This window comes from Salvia hispanica, chromosome 3, assembly GCF_023119035.1.
Source record: "Salvia hispanica cultivar TCC Black 2014 chromosome 3, UniMelb_Shisp_WGS_1.0, whole genome shotgun sequence".
In the NCBI taxonomy this organism is placed as follows: Eukaryota; Viridiplantae; Streptophyta; class Magnoliopsida; order Lamiales; family Lamiaceae; genus Salvia; species Salvia hispanica.
Window position 1 is genome coordinate 25,360,729 of NC_062967.1, and position 17,940 is coordinate 25,378,668.

The 17,940-nt window shown below is 36.5% G+C and overlaps 3 protein-coding genes across 3 annotated transcripts; 2 read left to right on the forward strand and 1 right to left on the reverse strand.

Moving 5' to 3' along the window:
• The first annotated feature begins 5,342 nt into the window (after positions 1-5,342).
• On the forward strand, positions 5,343-10,334 carry LOC125215079 (protein DENND6A-like). Its single transcript, XM_048116387.1, has 5 exons — positions 5,343-5,600; positions 6,124-7,832; positions 8,504-8,696; positions 9,637-9,999; positions 10,092-10,334. The coding sequence occupies exons 2-4, from the start codon at positions 6,262-6,264 to the stop codon at positions 9,847-9,849; spliced, it is 1,977 nt and encodes a 658-aa protein (XP_047972344.1). The 5' UTR covers positions 5,343-5,600; positions 6,124-6,261; the 3' UTR covers positions 9,850-9,999; positions 10,092-10,334.
• A 2,389-nt stretch (positions 10,335-12,723) lies between these two features.
• On the forward strand, positions 12,724-14,278 carry LOC125210838 (transcription factor MYBS1-like). Its single transcript, XM_048110442.1, has 2 exons — positions 12,724-13,467; positions 13,556-14,278. Exons 1-2 carry the CDS (start codon positions 13,046-13,048, stop codon positions 14,049-14,051), a joined length of 918 nt encoding a protein of 305 aa, XP_047966399.1. The 5' UTR covers positions 12,724-13,045; the 3' UTR covers positions 14,052-14,278.
• Positions 14,279-14,448: 170 nt separating this feature from the next.
• Positions 14,449-17,307, reverse strand: LOC125210837 (dnaJ homolog subfamily C member 2-like). The gene is made up of 2 exons (XM_048110441.1): positions 17,154-17,307; positions 14,449-16,905 (listed from the first exon to the last, which is right to left on the reverse strand). The coding sequence occupies exon 2, from the start codon at positions 16,901-16,903 to the stop codon at positions 14,669-14,671; it is 2,235 nt and encodes a 744-aa protein (XP_047966398.1). The 5' UTR covers positions 16,904-16,905; positions 17,154-17,307; the 3' UTR covers positions 14,449-14,668.
• Positions 17,308-17,940: the final 633 nt, after the last annotated feature.

The window sequence follows — 17,940 nt, forward strand, 5'->3', positions numbered from 1 at the left end:
CATTTTTGAGATTTCAGGTTCGGGTACCCGAATTTTCGGGTTTGGTTACCCGCGGGTACCCGAATTTACACCCCTACGTGCTATGCACGGGTCATAATATTTTCAAATAATGATATAGATTTTAAGATAAGTAGATTAAAAAAACGATAAAAAGAATATAATGAAGTTTATAGTTAAAAATATGTGTTAGTTATAATAAATAGTAGTAGGTATTACATTATAAACACTTAAAAATATTACAAATACACAAAGCATTATAAATGAAACATTTCATATTAAAAAAATGATTTTATACAACTTTCATGTCTGATATAAGTTGAGCAAAATAAAATAAAACAAATGACAAAGATGCGAAAGGAGTATATAGTACTCCCTCCGTCCCAACTAAGTCGATAGTACAAAACTTTTGGACACGGAGATTAAAAAATTGTGTTGGATAGGTTAAATGAAAGTATATTAAAATAGAAAAGAGAAAAAAGTAGGAGAAATAAAGATAGACTAAATTAGATGATGAAATTAAGCAAGAGTAGTTTGATTTTTTTTTATCAAAAAGAAAATTGACTCAATTTTATTAGGATATCCCATAAAAAAATATGACTCAATTTAGTTGTGACGGAGTGAGTACTAACACGTCAAGATAAGAAACATATTCAATTTATCAAAATTTCTATTTGGGTAATGATTTAAATTTTATAAATTAATGTTTTGTATGCTAGTGTCATTTTCATCTTATTATGAACCCAATTTTATTAAAATTTAAAATCTCAAAAAAAATAAATTAAATATAAATGTAGGAGTATATTTTAAGTTTTTAATTTGTGTAATTTATCAACAAATTAGAAGAACGTGGAAAAGGTAAAAATAAACCTACATAAATCAATCAATAATGTTTTAAATCTTTTTTTTTTCTTTATCTATACAAAGTACGCATGTCCAATTAATATGGATAGGTGATATATTAGTTCAAAACTCCAAATTATAAAATGAGAATATTTATTAAAAGCTTAAATTTAAATCTTCAAAATTTACATGATTAAATTCCACTTTTTAGCCCAATATACATACAAATATATACATGCGCCTATTCCCCTCCATCGGTCCTCCACAATCCCCAAAATCAGAATCTCGCTCAATCTCACTCCGCCGTCATCGCCGTTGGCGAGCGGTTCAGCTCCTCCCCCGTCCGCCAATCTTCTCTTTCTTCTCTTGCTTTGCTAGCCTTACGGTGGTGACCTGATGTGCTTTTTTTGTTATTTTTTTGTGTACTCCGTAATTCATATAGAACTTGTAAATGTTAGTAGTACTTACTTTTATAGAGATGTAAAACTTCTGTGAAAAGCTATTAATGATGTACTATATTTAATCTTCTCTGAAAAGCCACTGTTTCAATGCACCAAATTTTTATCCAATAATATCTACCTTTTCTTTGACCAATGAATGATTTTCCCACCCAAATAACTTTTCAATGGTATTTTTGTTAATTTCTCTACAACCGCCACTTCCACTTTAGATAGTTATAGATACACTCACGTCAAACATAGTGAATAGGCCCTTAATGTGATATATGGAGCATATTTTAAAGAGAGTTACATGAAATTTAAAAATTTCGAGATATTTTTAGGATGATAAAATAGTTAGCATTAACTTGTTATAATATTAATCACCTAGTTTTTTCGTCTCTAACTATTTTACACATGTGATGACACTGGTAACTGATATGATGATATCCATATTAAATTATGATTATTAAAATTCCGATCCTATGGGTTGACAGTAGGTCTCAGACTCTCAGTTAGGGCATCCGTAGCGCGGCTCGTCGCTGTCCCTATCTCGTCCCGCCAAGACGAGACGGCAACGAGACCGCGTTGCAATCTCCATCTCGTCCCGAACGGACGAGCCATCCCGTCCCGTGTCTCGCGCGAAAGGGGCTGGGCACGAGACAGCTCGCCACGCGTCTTGGCGACGTGGCGTGCTCCGGGTCGTGCGTGACGCCCACTCGCTGGCCCGCAAGTGGACGTCGTTTATATCCGTTTAAAATGTTTTTTTTTGTTTTTTTTTAAAAATCAGGAAAATTAAAAAATTAAATAAATAAAAATATTGTAATTTTTAATTTTTGTATTTTTCAATATTGTAATAAAAATTGAAAATTAAAATATTAAAATTAAAATTAAAAATACTCCATAGGATTTCAATTATGTATTATTCGTATTTTCGGATGTTGTAATTTTTGTGGTTTTTAATGATTTAATGAATTATTAGTAATAATTTAATATTTCAATGAAATATTAATTGAATTTGTTGGAAATAAAAATAAAAAATGAAATTGAATGAATAGTTAAGGGATGAGATGATTAAGAGATGGAGGGATGTAGGTGTTGTCTCTTAATTAAGAGATATGATGAAAAGTATAATGAGACCCATAAATAGTTAAGAGATGAGACAGTTAAGGAATGAATAATTGATAAGGATGCGAATGCAGTAGAGGTCACTTTCATCACAGTGGGATACTAAATATACATATTCATATACATAATTTTATTAATTATAAAATTACTTGTATCGTAATCGAGACTAAGTATTGCTCATTGAATATGAATTTTAGACAATCTTTATTAGACGCGTGTTGATGTTAGTATGCTATGCTTGTTTGGGAATGGTGTGCACCTCAATTGGATCGAATCACTTTTTAGATACCATTCCACTACCTTGAAATCATTTCTTGAACAATAGATGCTTGAGTTGTAAAAAAAATTGCATGTGTGGTCTTAACCATACAAAATAAGCTATACTGTGATGGTTCGGTTTGCTAGACAAAATAATTATGAGCTATAGTCTATAATTGAATTGTAATATTATTTTAGTTAGAGAGGATAACCATGACTAATTATCACATGATTATCCATCTAAAGTGGAATTGTAAGTTCCAATCTCATTAACCAAAAACACAATACATATTTAATCTCCCAATATAATCTTATTATAATTTTTAATGAGGATCAATAATGGTTTTCCATCTACCTGATGGAGACTCAAACCCTGACCTATTGGTTAGAGGGGAAGCGTTGCAAACTGAATAGCCCACAAATATGATTTAAGAGTTGGATCAAATAACACAAGAAATAATGTAAGTAATTAGTAATAAATACGAGTAATACTTTTCTCGTCCCACAAGAATATGCATTATTTCCTTTTTAATCCGTCCCACACGAGTATGCACTTTCTTATTTTGAAAGCTCTTTTGTCTCTAATGAGATGGACTCATTCTGCTCTTTTTGTCTCTAATGAGATGGACTCATTCTCCACTAATAATACTTTAATTATTATTTTTTTCTGTCACTCTTTTATTTTATTAATTATGCATAAAATTTGTGCCCAACTAAAAATGCATACTTTTATGGGACGAAGAGTACCTATTTCCAAATCCGTGTACATAAAGATTTCTAAATTAATTATTTTGTGTCCAATTTAACCATGTCGGTAATTATGTGCCGTGTCCACTATATAAAATTGACACAAAATTTATACTGTGCTTCTACCTAAACTCAAAGAATATACAGTATCCTGTGCTACTATGTCCTCAAAACACACAGAAAAACAAAAATGGGAAAGGGGTGAGATGAATAAAGGACATGTATACTGTATGTGAGACCCTTTGAATAATGTAATTAAACAATGACTAAAATATGCAAGTTATTGATACCTTTAACTAAAAGACATGTAAACATGATAACTTTATCTTTGTACTAAAACATTATTTTTGTGGAATTTTTCATCTACCTTTAATTTCTTTTTGAGGGGTTTACCTACCTTCAAATCGATTTATATAATATTGTATAAACAGATAATCATATTCGTTCCTTCTAAAATTGGAGTACGTAACTATTGCAGAATGTAGACACTATTTTATTTGCGGAATATTAGTATTAATTTATAAGTGCATAATTTTAGGCTTCTAAAAGACAACAAAGACTAAAAAAGTAAAATCGACATTTGTTGTTAGGTAACCAAAAAAGTTGTGCTAAATTCTCCTCTACTTGCTAATGAACTGAGTGTTGATGGAATGTGTATAATACAGTATATAATTATATATACAGAACTGATTAAATCACAACCTTTTCTGATCATTGCATTGGCTACAAGTCTACAACATACCAAACAAAATACTCCCTTCGTCTCCGATTAAAAGTCTCAATTTAATCGGACACGAGTTTTAAGAATTGTAAAGAAAAGTTGGTTGAAAAAGTTAGTGGAATGTGAGATCCATTTTTTTATATTAGTTTTATAATAAAATATGAATGAACTGAATTAGTGGAATGTGAGACCTACTTACTATTTATAATAAAAATGAAGTGTGCCACTTAATTGGGAACATATCGAAATGGAAAAGTGTGACTCTTAAGAGCATCTGCATCGCGTCTCGATGCGGGCTCTATCTCGTCTCGAAGAGACAAGACCGCATCGAGACGGCGATGCGGCCTCCATCTCGTCTCAACGAGACGGGACATCTCGTCCCGTGTCTCCTTCCGAAGAGACCGGCCTCGAGACGTCTCGCCATGCGTCTTGGCGACGTGGTGAGCTGTGGTTCGTGCGTGACGCCCACTCGCCGACCCGCGAGTGGGCGTCGTTTATATCCGTTAAAATTGATTTTTTTTTAAATCAGAAAAAAATTCAAAAATTAAAAAAATATATATAAAAAAATTCTAAAAATTATACTAGCCGTTTATAGACGTTTTTTTCAAATTTGTAATTTTTTTTCAATTTTTTTAAAGCCTCCAATCACTTCTATAAATACCAAATCATTCCCACAAATTATCCACCATAAAAAAAACTCTCTATTCTCACTCAAATTTTTTTAATGGTGTGTTTTTTTTTATGATTTTAATTATGTATTTTTAATTTTTTAGGCTTTTAAATTGTAATTTTTATTTTATTTAATGAAGTGTGTTTTTATTAATTGAATTTGTTGGAATTAAAAAAAATGAAATTGAATGAATAGTTAAGGGATGAGATGGTTAAGAGATGGAGGGATGCAAGTGTTGTCTCTTAGTTAAGAGATGGAGTGAAAAGTACAGTGAGGCCCATGAATAGTGAAGAGATGAGACGGTTAAGAGACGGATAAGAGACAGGGATGCGGATGGCCTAATCGGGGACGGAAGGAGTATTGTTCTATACAATTATACAGAAAAAATATTATAGATTCTATAAAAAAAAGGTTAATTTTACGGTAACGTCTAATAGTATTTGTATTTGTTTAATTATTGGTAATTTTTTATGAATTCCCCTCTTTGTGTCTTAAAAATTACTACTACCAAGAAGAAGAGGGGGCGAGATAGAAGGCCAAAATCTGAGCAACGCAGCTAAATAAGCTGGAATTTGTATCCATTTCAAGTCGGCTGCGCTTTCAGAAACGCACAGAAGCAGGGCACTCTCTTATTCCAAGTTAAAGATAAAATCAGCGCTAATAATTCCAACCCACATTTTCTCGTTCGTTTTTTAGCAAATCCCACAACAAGAAGACAGTTTTTCTTTTCGAATCTCTCCTTTTTTGGCAGATCCGAGCTGCTTCTGCATTTCAGCTTCTGGGTTTCTGCACAATTCAGGTAGTAATTGTGGAATAAAGGAACCCCTTTTATTTACATTCCGCACAATTCGAATCCCTCTCTCTCTCTTATTTTATTTTACAATGAATTGTTCTTCGGTATACATATTGCATTTGCTGAGCCCTTGATGTTTTCGTTGTTTAATTAAACAGTAATTTGTAGACAAGGCATTGTGAGCTCTGTTGAATTCGCCAAGGATGCATTTTTGTGGGAAAACGGTAGTTAAAGTCAAAATTTTAATAATGTTTTGTTGGAATTCAAGAGTGTCAAATCCTGGCTAGATTGTCAGTCAACGAATGTCAGAAAACATTGAATTTTTTCAGCTATTCTTCATCTAAAAGTGAAGATATTGTACCTTGAGCTGGCATCACAGCTTGTAGTGAATTGTGTTAATCTGTTCATTTAGAATCTAGATAATATGAGACATGATTTCATGTTTTTTACTGTACCCTCAAGTTTTACTTGTGTTCATGCCCGTGTTCTGCTACTGCCCATTTAACTAAGTTTGGAAACATCTGTGTAGGTTCTGTTGGTGCACAGTTTGGAGTGCAGATTCTGTGCTATTTCCTTATTGGCAGCTACCGTCACTTTCCTTTTCTTTGTGGAAAGGGGATGTGGAGTTTATATGATTGGTGTCTAGTGTTTTTTTAGTGATCTTGAGATGAGCCGGTCACCATCATTTTCTCTGAAGTCAGAGCCTGCACCAGAAGTTGACGAAAAATCTTTGCAGCAATGGGTGGCTGCATTTTGCATCATCAGGTTTGATCTTGAGCAGGGTCAGCTAATTGAGGAGTGTTATCCTCCTGGCTGTCTTACCCAAAGTGAGGAGCTTGAAGTCTCTTTTAATTCTTTCCCGGATTCAGTTTCACAGCATCATAATCGCTCAAGTATCCATGATTGTATATTCTTTTTCCGCACAAAGAGAGCGAGAAACCTTCAAGCTTCGAGTGTAGCATCTACAGAGATCGTTGAAGTAGTAGATAATAAAATATCTCCCCAGAAGCCAATAGGTAAGAACCACATCAGCTATAACTCCCGATTCTTGTATGGCTTTGTGTTTAATAGACAGAGACATGATGAGAGACTAAAGCGTGGAGGTGAGCAAAAATCTGTGGTTATTCTTTCTTACAGTCCATACACGAGTGTGTTTAGACCTTTATTACAAATTATGGGGCCATTGTACTTTGACATTGGAAGCAAGGCACTTAATTACATTGCTGCTTATGTATCGAAGTGGCCAACACCTGTGCCTGGTCAACTAATGGAACTTCCTATTGGGAATGCATCACTAAAAGTGAATCTGCCACCTTCTCATTGTTTGACTTCAAATAGTGGACTTTTCGAGGACTCTGCTTCCTCACTTGCTCCTCTTCTCCCCTCAAATCTATCAGTTCCTCAGGGCCTATTTCACGACTCAGATCTTTTTGGTACATTTCGTGGACTCTTACTGCAACTTTGGAAGCTGTGGGAACTTCTACTTTTGGGGGAACCCATCTTAATAATAGCACCAACACCTCCCCAGTGTTCTGAAGCTGTTTCTGGTCTAGTTAGCTTGGTTGCCCCACTTCTTTTGAGTGTTGATTTCAGACCCTACTTTACCATTCATGACCCAGAATTTGCCAGTTTGAACTCTCTTCCTCAGGGTTCCTCTTTTCCTCCAATGATTCTAGGTGTGACAAACCTTTTCTTCTTAAAGGCACTGCGTAATATGCCTCACATAATTTCAGTTGGAAATCCCGCTTCAAATTCTAGTCGCCATCCTTTTGGTTCTAAGACAGCTGCAGGAACTCCGCCTGGTCAAAATGTTTCTTTGAAGAGGTTTACCCCTGCAAACTTCTTGAATGCTGTGAAGCTGAAGAGAGATGGTCCTCTGTGTCTAATGACAGAGCACAAAGAAGCTGTATGGACGAATTATGCTGGAGTGACAAAGCCAGATACATCTATCCTGAACAGACTTATTGATGCTGGACTGTCTCCCAGGGTTGAGGAGTCGATGTCGGTTGTCAACAATGATATACTACGTCGCCATTTTTTGGAGTTGACGACTAACTTCTTGGCTCCTTTTGGTCCATATTTTAGACCAAGTACACCTTCAGAAACATCGTCCCCATTTGCCGATCCCCCTCCTTTACCCACATTCAATGCTGAGGAGTTCTTGGAGAGTTTGTCTGCAAGAGGTCCTGGAAAGTTTTTGTTGAAACGGATGAAGTCAAATTGGCTGGATCTTTACAGGTATTGCTTAGTTCTTCCACTCAAATCACTTGTTTCAGTTAATGCCTTTTCTCTTGGCAACCTGCACATCAGTCCATTGACTGTTCTAAAATCATCTATAGAATAGAAAGTGTAAGCTACCAAAATTTAAACTCCATAACTGTTTATTTTGTCCACTGTTCTGTTATTATGCACCTTCCTATGCACTATTCCCAACTAGCATAGCTGAGGCATCTTCTATCTGTTGGTACTTATCTATTGTCTGACTTAAGAAGTTTCCACAATGCCTTCTTGGCCCTGGTCATGCCTATAGATGCAAGCTCTGTTGCCATAAAAGTTTAGCTACTAATGCTGCAATGATCTGTACTCTTTTGAAACAAATAAACAATATGTGGATTCTTCACAAATGATTCTCTGTCAAGGGACTTTCTTAAGTCGCTTCTTGCATTTGCAAATACCTGTTATTTTTGGACTACCTTGGTAATGAATTTTCTGCTGTCCTGTTACGTTCATCATATCTCCTTTTCTCTACTTTTCCCATTCTATCTTGTGGGGTTAGCTTATAGTTGCATTGACTTCCAGATGTTATATTCCTAACTGAATATTCTAGGTTATTGAGTGATCTAACTTAGTTCGCTAACACTCTTTTGTTGATATTTCCTAAAGAAACTGATATGTTCTGATTAATGCAGGCAGTTTCTAAAAGGGTATAATTTTCTCCCTTGGTTCCGAAGAAAACGTGCTGTTGCTGAGCAAGAACAATATAAATTGTGGAGGCAAGCTAGAGTCAAGACCAATATACATCAGTTAATAAGTAAAATGTCAGAGTTGGAAACTGTTGATTCCTTCAATGCAATTGAGAGGCACCTTTATGGAGAAATGCAGGCAAGTTCTTTTTAAATGTGTATTCTTATAAATTAATTTGTGCAGTATTTCATGGCAGTAGTGATTTAGTGAAATGCATGTGGTGTGATTAGTTCAAAAACACAGAAATATCTATTCAATGAATTGCTCCTTGCTTCTCCTTATTCTTCAGTTGATTCAACTCTATTTATGTGGATAAGATCTAGTGTTATGGTCTGACATCCTATATAATATCTATACATTTATATGTACATAATGGACTTGGATTCCTTCTGCTCAAACAGTCACAAGAAAAATGCTGATTATCATGGATAAGTTTTATTGCCTCAATGATTCTATATGCATCTTTGTATGAACTATAAAAGATAACGAGGATCTTACACGAACATGATTTTTTCTCTTTCTGCAAAGGAGAATGTTTAATGTTTTATGTTTATATGTGGATTCTATGGACTCTCATAGCAACTCAGATATAATGGATGTCAAGTCCTTGCTAGTCAGTTGTGGAGTTGTACACTGTTGGGACCCTGCTTTATGGGCTCGGGTGTTAAACTTCCCTAAGCATTATATCCTGTGTAACTTTCGAAATTTAGGCATAGTACACGACCTTGAAGAATATCATGACAAAAAGTCACATACTTCACAAACTTAAGATAGTTAATTCCTTCTTGATTTGCAAGTTGAGATGTTGCAAGATTAATCAGTTTTCTAATCAGCTCCCCCTTTGCTCAACAACTCCTCTCTTAGTTTATAGAGTAAAATTTGTACGTGATAACAGCCTACGGGTTATTAGCCTGATGGTTTTCACACAAGGAAGCCCAGATTGCATCTTTAATCATTCATAGCTGCAGCTTTTATCTTATCAACACAAGTTTTACTGTTATCAGTGGCAGTTGTTTGTTTGTATGTCATCAGTCTGTGTGTCTATGTGCTCCATTAACTGAAATTATTTCCATGGCAGTATGGAAGAGAAAATGAAGATTCAGAAGCAGTCTGTAACAAGTTAAAGAAAGATCTACAAATAGTTTTCAATATGCTACCCAAAGACATGCAGCAGCTTCTGATTATGAACCCAGATAGGGCATCTCTTCTACAAGAAACCCATGAGAACTCTGGGCTTCCTGAACATACTCATCCATCAGACGGTGTTTTGTCCTCCGTGTCATCAAGATGACACGCAATCCATAGTCCCAAGTCTCATAATGCCACTTTATCTGTGCTTGACCCAGTTTACATGCAGAATGTTGGATGTGCAATTCACAAATCTAAAATCTTATACCTCGCTCTGTTACTGGTATTGCGCAAATTATTGACGCTCTGTTCGGTAAGCTACTTCTAAAACTAGTCCCTTTAATACACTCAAAGCACCAGTTATTGGATATCTTTCATTTTTTGATTCCCTTATGAATTTTTCAGATGAGACTGAGGCAAAAATCTCAAGAAATACTGTTCAAGGCCACAAAATTCTGAAAAAGAGCTGGTTTTAACAGGTTAGATGATGAGAGAAAGAACTTTGTGAATTCATATGTCTGATTATTAGCTCCAGTCTCGATTGGATGTTATATGGATTCTTATTCTACCCAGTCTCCCATTGTGATTCTAATGTACCTTTGAGGTTTGAGATCTAATTTACTCCTGGAGTAGGGTTTATTTAGGCTATGACATGGACTAAGCTGCAAATTCAAAGAGATCAGCAGTAAGAGTAGATATCCATTTTTGCCTGCTTGTTTATCCTAACAATTGAGATTTGAAAACTTAATTTGGCATTATCAATCAATATTATGCATATAAACTTGTAAAGATAAGGAAACATATAAAATGTTCGAGGTTGCACTTTGTAAATGTCATGTTATTGTTGGTCGTAACAGAGATTTGAAAACTTAATTTGGCATTATCAATCAATATTATGCATATAAACTTGTAAAGATAAGGAAACATATAAAATGTTCGAGGTTGCACTTTGTAAATGTCATGTTATTGTTGGTCGTAACAGAGATTTGACTATACACATAGTATGTAACATTAACCATTATTTTATATGCATTCCCTTGTTCTTCACTATTTAATTTCAATGAATTTTCCTGTTGAGAGTTTCATTTACACTACCTTATGACTCATGGGTAGCCCTATAGATACCAAGATTAATTTAGCAATAAGTTCGTAAAAGACTGAATAATAAGACCAAGAGACTTGTAAGATAGGAACAAACGATGTTAGAAATTTAGCCTACTTTCAAGCTTGCATGATCTCATCATCATATATCTGGAGCCTATCAACAACCTCTCCAAGTCTTGTGTTTGTTATTAGAAGCAGATATTTATTCAGACTCTCCTTAATTGATGCATGAGGTCTATCAGGGTAGCCATTTCTGGTTTATTTTCTTGTCTTGTCTTGTCTATGTGTATGCCGTTTGATTATGGTGTTACTCCCCCATCCATTTCCTGCCAGTGATAGTTTTAGTAGTTATTACATGTTTTCTATTTGCCTATGCCATGTTTCTTGTGTAATTTTCCTTGCAAGATCACCCTTGTATTCCTATCGTTCTCTGCAATCCCTGCAGATTGTCCTAGTATTCCTTTCGTGTCTGTGCAGTCGATGATCCTAACAGAGTTAGGTTTAGGATTAGGAGTCGTCCTTGAGAGTCGGTCGTCAGTACTTAGTAGTTTATAAATAGCTCTTCAATGGAAGAGCAATGTGTCTTCAATGTTGATTTAGGATGGTTTTACGGTAGGCCTCAGCTGAGGATTTCTTCTCAGTTCTCTGGAATGGCTGCGGAAATTTCAAGTTGAATGGAGAAAGTAATGTCTAATATTGGTAGACTAGGTTCATGTTTAATTTTCTTATTTCTATATATGATGCTTTGTGTTTTCTTCCTACTTTTGTTGTGAAATTAGTTTATTTTCTTTATCCAAGTACTACTTGATTAATAATAGTGGTGAAATATTCTTGAAATTTTATTTTGACCAATTGTCATTGAGTTTGCTATTCTCCTTGAATTTTTATATTTAAAATTTTGATTGAACTTACCAACTACTGAAAAATCTTGAAACTTCTTTCCACTAAAAAGAAAAGTTTAAATCTAGACTGTTAAAAGTTTTCTCACAAGAGGATATGAAATCGATATGGTGGATTTTGTACTTTATTCTATTCCGAGTATTAAAATATTTTTACAACAAAGTTGGAAGCCCAAACTGCGGCTGCTTGTTCCTTTGTTGAGAGGGACACACACAAACAACCAACAATAACTCTTCGACTTTAATTGAGGGCAGAAATTATGAAAATAAATTAAATATATTTACCATTATTCTAAGAAATCTTATTGAGAGAAATTTCTTCTTGTATATATCATCCGGTATTAATAATTCCAAATTCCAACATACCCTTACAACGTAGTATTACAAATTACAATTAAAGTGAAGTTTTTGTTAATTTAGGTAGATTACAAAAACCAGAAAATGAATTAATCTTAAAAGTAGAAACTTTTCATTAGTAATCCACACCACTAGTATCTAACACCTCTCTCTCTCTGGTGGAACACACGCGCATTGGATAGGCGCGTCAAACTCCAAATCATTGTGACCCTCATCAATCATTGCAGTTCTATGTGGCCTCCAATACGAGTGGTTGAACTAAAAAAAATAGAAACATTTATAGCACAGATTTTAATGTACAATAGGTAAAGTAAATTAGAAAAATTGATAAAATAGGAAAAATAAAAGTAAAAATGAGTAAAGTAAAAGAGAAGAATAAAGAAAATAATGAAAGTAGAATTAGTGGATTATGAGGTCTATGTCCTAAAATAGAAAAATTCAAAAGTTTTTAATTTTAAAGAATGGCTCAAAATAAAAATAGTTGCTAATTTTAAAAAACGGAGGGAGTATTTACTACTCCTACATTTTGTTTAATATTTTCACTCTCCAATGTTATTTAAGTGAGTAAATTGTCTTGTTTATTTTTTATATGAGTTTACTACTACATGTTTTAATGGGCATGAGATTCTTATTTGGAAATAGATAAAGTATATGACTGCAGTCTCTTCTAGAGAGCCATCAAATGAAATTAGCAATAGAGAATTACTACTAGTCTACTAGTAAATATTAAAAGAAAGTATAGAAGAAACATAGATTAGCAGTAGAAATGCAATGATTTTGTAATGTATATGACAAAGGTACCCATCCCTTTGAGCCTCACTAGTCACAGGTGGTCCTCCTCTTCCATTAATTAAATTCATTGCTACCCACCATTCTTATCCTGCACCCACTCTTATTCCTCCACCTCTCCTTATCCCTGCAACTCCCACTCTTCAACTATTCTTCAGCTCTCAACATACACATACATAAACACACATACATATATATACACACACACAAATGTCGGGAACGAGTAGAGGTTGGTCGGGGGCCGGGTGGAGCAGGGAAGAGGAAAAGGCGTTCGAGAATGGCATTGCGATGCACTGGAAGGAGGAATGCAGGGAGCAGAGCTGGACCAAGATTGCTTCTATGGTCCCCACTAAAAGCATTTTAGAATTGAAGCATCACTACCTGCTTCTGATTGAAGATGTTGCTGCCATTGAAGCTGGGAATGTGCCATTGCCTGATTACAATCCCACCACTGCAGCAGTTTCATCTTCATTAACATCCACCACTACTTATAAGGACCCCTTTCATCACAACGAAAAGCCCTTTTCGAACTCTAGCTTCTCCCCAGTCGAGCCGCCCAAGGGTGGTGGAGGCTCCAGCCGTTCCGACCAAGAACGGCGCAAGGGTATTCCATGGACCGAAGAAGAGCACAGGTACTTTTCCAATAATGTATTATACCAGAAATCAGTAAAAAGTTAAAATAAATAAACTTACACCGACCTTATTTGTTGGATGCTGCAGGCTATTTTTACTGGGATTGGACAAGTTTGGGAAGGGGGATTGGAGGAGCATTTCAAGAAACTTTGTGATTTCAAGAACTCCAACACAAGTGGCAAGCCATGCTCAGAAGTATTTCATCCGTTTGAACTCCATGAACAGGGACCGGAGGAGGTCCAGCATCCACGACATCACCAGCGTCAGTGGCGGCGACAACCCATCATCAGCCAACCTGCCGCCACCGCTTATAACCGGCCAACACGCCCATCCGCCACCACCAGCCATAATGAAGCCTCATCAGAGGCCAAACATGCATGGATTAGGCATGTACGGTGGAACGCCAGTGGGGCAGCCAGTGGCTGTTCCTCCCGGCCGTCAAATGGCATCTGCAGTCGGCACTCCCGTAATGATGCCAACCGGGCATCACCACCACATCCACCAACACCCTCACCACCACCCACCTTATGCTCTTCCGGTCGGCTGTCCCATGCCGCCTCCTCCACCACCACCCATGAATTAATGGCTAAGAAAAACTAAACAACTGTTCTGGCCTAACTTGTAGAGCACAATTTTGCCCCAGTTGCTTAAAAAAGCATACGAGGCCAGAGAGAATCTAACAGTAGAGGCTCTTACAAAAGGGGAAAGTGTACGTAGAAAAATGTTTTTTCCACATTCTTTTTATATGTAAATAACAGATCTTCCTTGCCTTAGTAATTGCAAAATCCAGGAAACTGATGTTAGATTGAAGAGAGTGTCGTTTAAAAGGATCTTTATTCATCCCACTGTTTTTATAACCCATATAATGTGACGATAAACAGAGATTCATATTATAGACTCAACAGATAAATATATGAAATATCTCAAGAACCATAAATAAAAGTGCAATGCTCTATAGTAATTTGAAGAAAAATAAAGAATTGAGAACAAAAAAGACACATAATTAACTCTCTCAGCTCTTACAAAATTGCTTCATATGCAAAATAAGAAGTTTCTGTTACCGTATGAAATGACAACAATCACAGTTGTAGGAAGATGTAAGAGAAGCTGCTTCCACAATCATGGCCGTGTAAACATCGGACAGCCTGGAGCCCCCAAGACCCTCAATCTCCCCCAACCAATAATAACATAATTGTAAGCCTAAACTGCAGTTTTCTTGCTCCTGAAGTTCTCTTTTAGAGATGCAAACTTTTTCTTACAGTGATTGACTGTTTTCCCAGGCACTGCTGCAGCAATGCGCTCCCATCTCTGGTTAGTGTCTTTCGGGAAAGTTTTCAGCGCTTGGACCAATGCTTTCTCCTGGACATCAGACCATATGTCTGCATCGGAACTAGATGATACGTCGTTAACATTAGCTTCACTGTCAGCTGAGACCTTGGTAGCTTCCTCCTTCTGACTGGATGAGTCCTTCGAGTCCTCAGTGCCTCTGTCTGCCACATTGTTGCTCCTGAAACTGTCCTTCATCGCAGTAATTTTCTTCTTACATTGCGCCACAGTTTTCCCAGGAACTGCAGCTGCGACTCGTTCCCAGCGCTGGTTAGTATCCTTTGGGAAGGTTTTGAGAGCTTGAACCAAAGCTCTTTCCTGAACAACGGACCATGAATCTTGGTCTGCACCTGAAGACACTCCATTTGCAGCAGTGCTGTCTTCAGAGCTCAGGGTGTTTACACTATGATCTGAAGACACTGGCAAATTATCAGGAGCCGAAGATTGACTCTCATCAATGTTAATGGGTGTGCCCTTAACCTCCTCCCTAGTTGTGAGAGGAGATACTATCGTGGGCGTAGGCTTCCTTTTCTCAAGGAAGGAGTCAAATGCCTTAGCAGAATCTGGCTTCTGAAGAAGTACTGTTTTTGTAGCCTTGAGAATCTCTTCCACAGACCTCCCGGTACCAATATATTCTGAAATCACTTCCCACCTTCGAGAAGTTCCTTTAGGAAATTTCAACATTCCCTTTCTTAAAAGATCAATCTCTTCTTTAGTCCAAGGCTTTTCCTTTTTCTCATAGCTGCTATAAGCAACCTGCCCATTCACAGGTACAGAGCCATTCGGCTTTGGATTTTTCTCAACTTCCTTCACATCTTTCAATTTCTGATCAGAGTTGAGACACTCGGCTAGAAGATTTGCACTCTCAACCGCTTCCTTTCCATCCATCCGATCGCAGAGACTTTTGAGCTGATCTTTATCAAAAGATGAGCAAAGACTTTCAATGTCATCATCAGTAAGACCAAACAAACGCTGGGATAAAATAGGTGCTGCAAGTGTTCGAAGACGGGTCTTTTCTTTGCGAAGGAGCTTCTTTTCTTTCTCCTTGATTTTTTTCTGATTTGAAGCAGCTTCAGCAGCCCTTTTCTCCTCCTCCTCTTTCCGTTTCTTCTCCTCTTCAACAATTCTAGCTGCTTCTTCCTCCTGCATTTTCTTGGCCAAGATCTTGGCCTCCTTCTTCCTTACTTTCTCAGCTTTCAGTTCATCTTTTCTTCTCAAAATTCTTGGGTCCCGTTTGTAGGCATTATCAACAAGCGTGCGTATACGCGCATATTCTTCTTTCCTTGCCTTCTCAGAGAGTTTTGCATTTTGCCTTTCCATCCACCTTTTGTGATCACGGGACTCAGCTTGCTCGAGATCAAACTCATCAGCATGCGGAAACTCCCTCCAGCTCTTGAATGAATACCAAAAATCATAGAAGCTGTCCACTTCTTTGATTGTGGTTTTATCATCTCCCAAAGGTGGGACAGCCTGGTTAACAGACCAGCGTCCATTTCTTAAGAAGGCGGGTCCATAAACCTTGAAGAAATCCTGAGGTGCACAATCACCAGGAATTTCATCATCAAACTCATCTGTGGAGTCATAGATTCTTCTCCTGACTGGGTCAATCAACACCTCATACGCTTCCTGAATGCCCTTGAAAAGACTCTCTATCTCATCCTTCTTTGCCTGCTTCGCATCTTCTGTTTTCTCGAGGAGCAAAAGAGCAGCCTGCTTGTCAGGATGATGTCTCAGGGCAGCCTCACGATAACTTTTCCTTATCTGATCTTCAGTAGCCAAATACCTCAAATGACTCAACCCCAACAAAGCATAATGATCTTGCTGCTTTGGATCACTGCCAGGTTTCTTCTTTCCTTTACTGCTGTAAGGATCCGATGACTGTACATAAACAGACTCTTTCTCTTCGGAAACCGTCTTGCCATCATCTTTGTCATCCACCTCCACAAAGTGGCCTGATAGCTTAAGAGCAGCATCATGGAAGGCATGTCCCGCTGGTTCTCGATGCACCTTGATTGGAAGGCTATTGGAGCAAACTATAATTGGCTCACCATCCACAATCTCTTCAGAGTAGGTAATCAAAAGCATGCCTTTCCCAGAATTCATATCCATCACTATTCACACAAAATATATATCAAGAATAAGCTACGGACTCATTTAACTACCAAAAATCAATTTAAACATATAGCAGAAAAAAAATACTACTACAAAACATAAATACATGACGTAATGAATCAAAGCAGCAAGTTCGAGTTAAAGCATTCAGCTTAGTTCGACTATTGGACGCCTCAAAAGAGGACTCGTAAACAAGAAATGCATAATCCTCTGTGGAGAAAATTAGAGAGGTAGAGACAAAACATACATGCGTTAATCAAAAATCTGCAAGGAGCGCTACAAGCATGAAGTATTCCGCCGCCGCTTTCGCCGGAGTAAGGATGGGAGGAGGGCTAGGGTTTCTGTAATTGCTATGCAACGAGGCAAAGCAAACAGAAATGAAAGAGGTTTAGAACAAGAGGACAATGGCTCTTATAAATTGAGACTCTTATTGGGCCGAATTCAATGGGCCTTACTGATTTTTTGTTGCTCATGTTACTATATTTTAGGTTTTGATTGTTGTACGGTTGTACCCATATTTTACTTTGTATAGACACAAACAATTAAAGATTATATACTACTATCTCTGTCCATAAAAAAAAATCTTAACAAAATTTAAAATTTAAAATTGATAAAATAAGAGAATAAAACAGAAAAAAAGGGTTGTTAGACAAAAATGGGATCCACCTTATTTACTATAAATAGATAATGATTAACTTTGGTAGATGACCCAAAATAAAAAGAAAATATAATATTTTTATGAACATTTTGTGACGAATTAAGATGCATCTTAAACTCTGAGTTCAGTTGAAAAGATAGATAGTAAATAACTTGAGAGTTGTATCTGGTTTCGAGGGATTCTTGAGTAGACTATCAAGTTTTGGAAGTTAGACGTTGGATTATTATTTACCATGCTTTCATAGAAATAGAAGTCTAACAAGATTCAAGTTTAAACTTGGGTGTTTAGCTAGTTTTAGTTCGGTAATTATTTGAGTATTTTTAATAATCGTAAATTATAGTTGCCTTTTATAGTAGCAATTAAAGAGAGGGTTTTG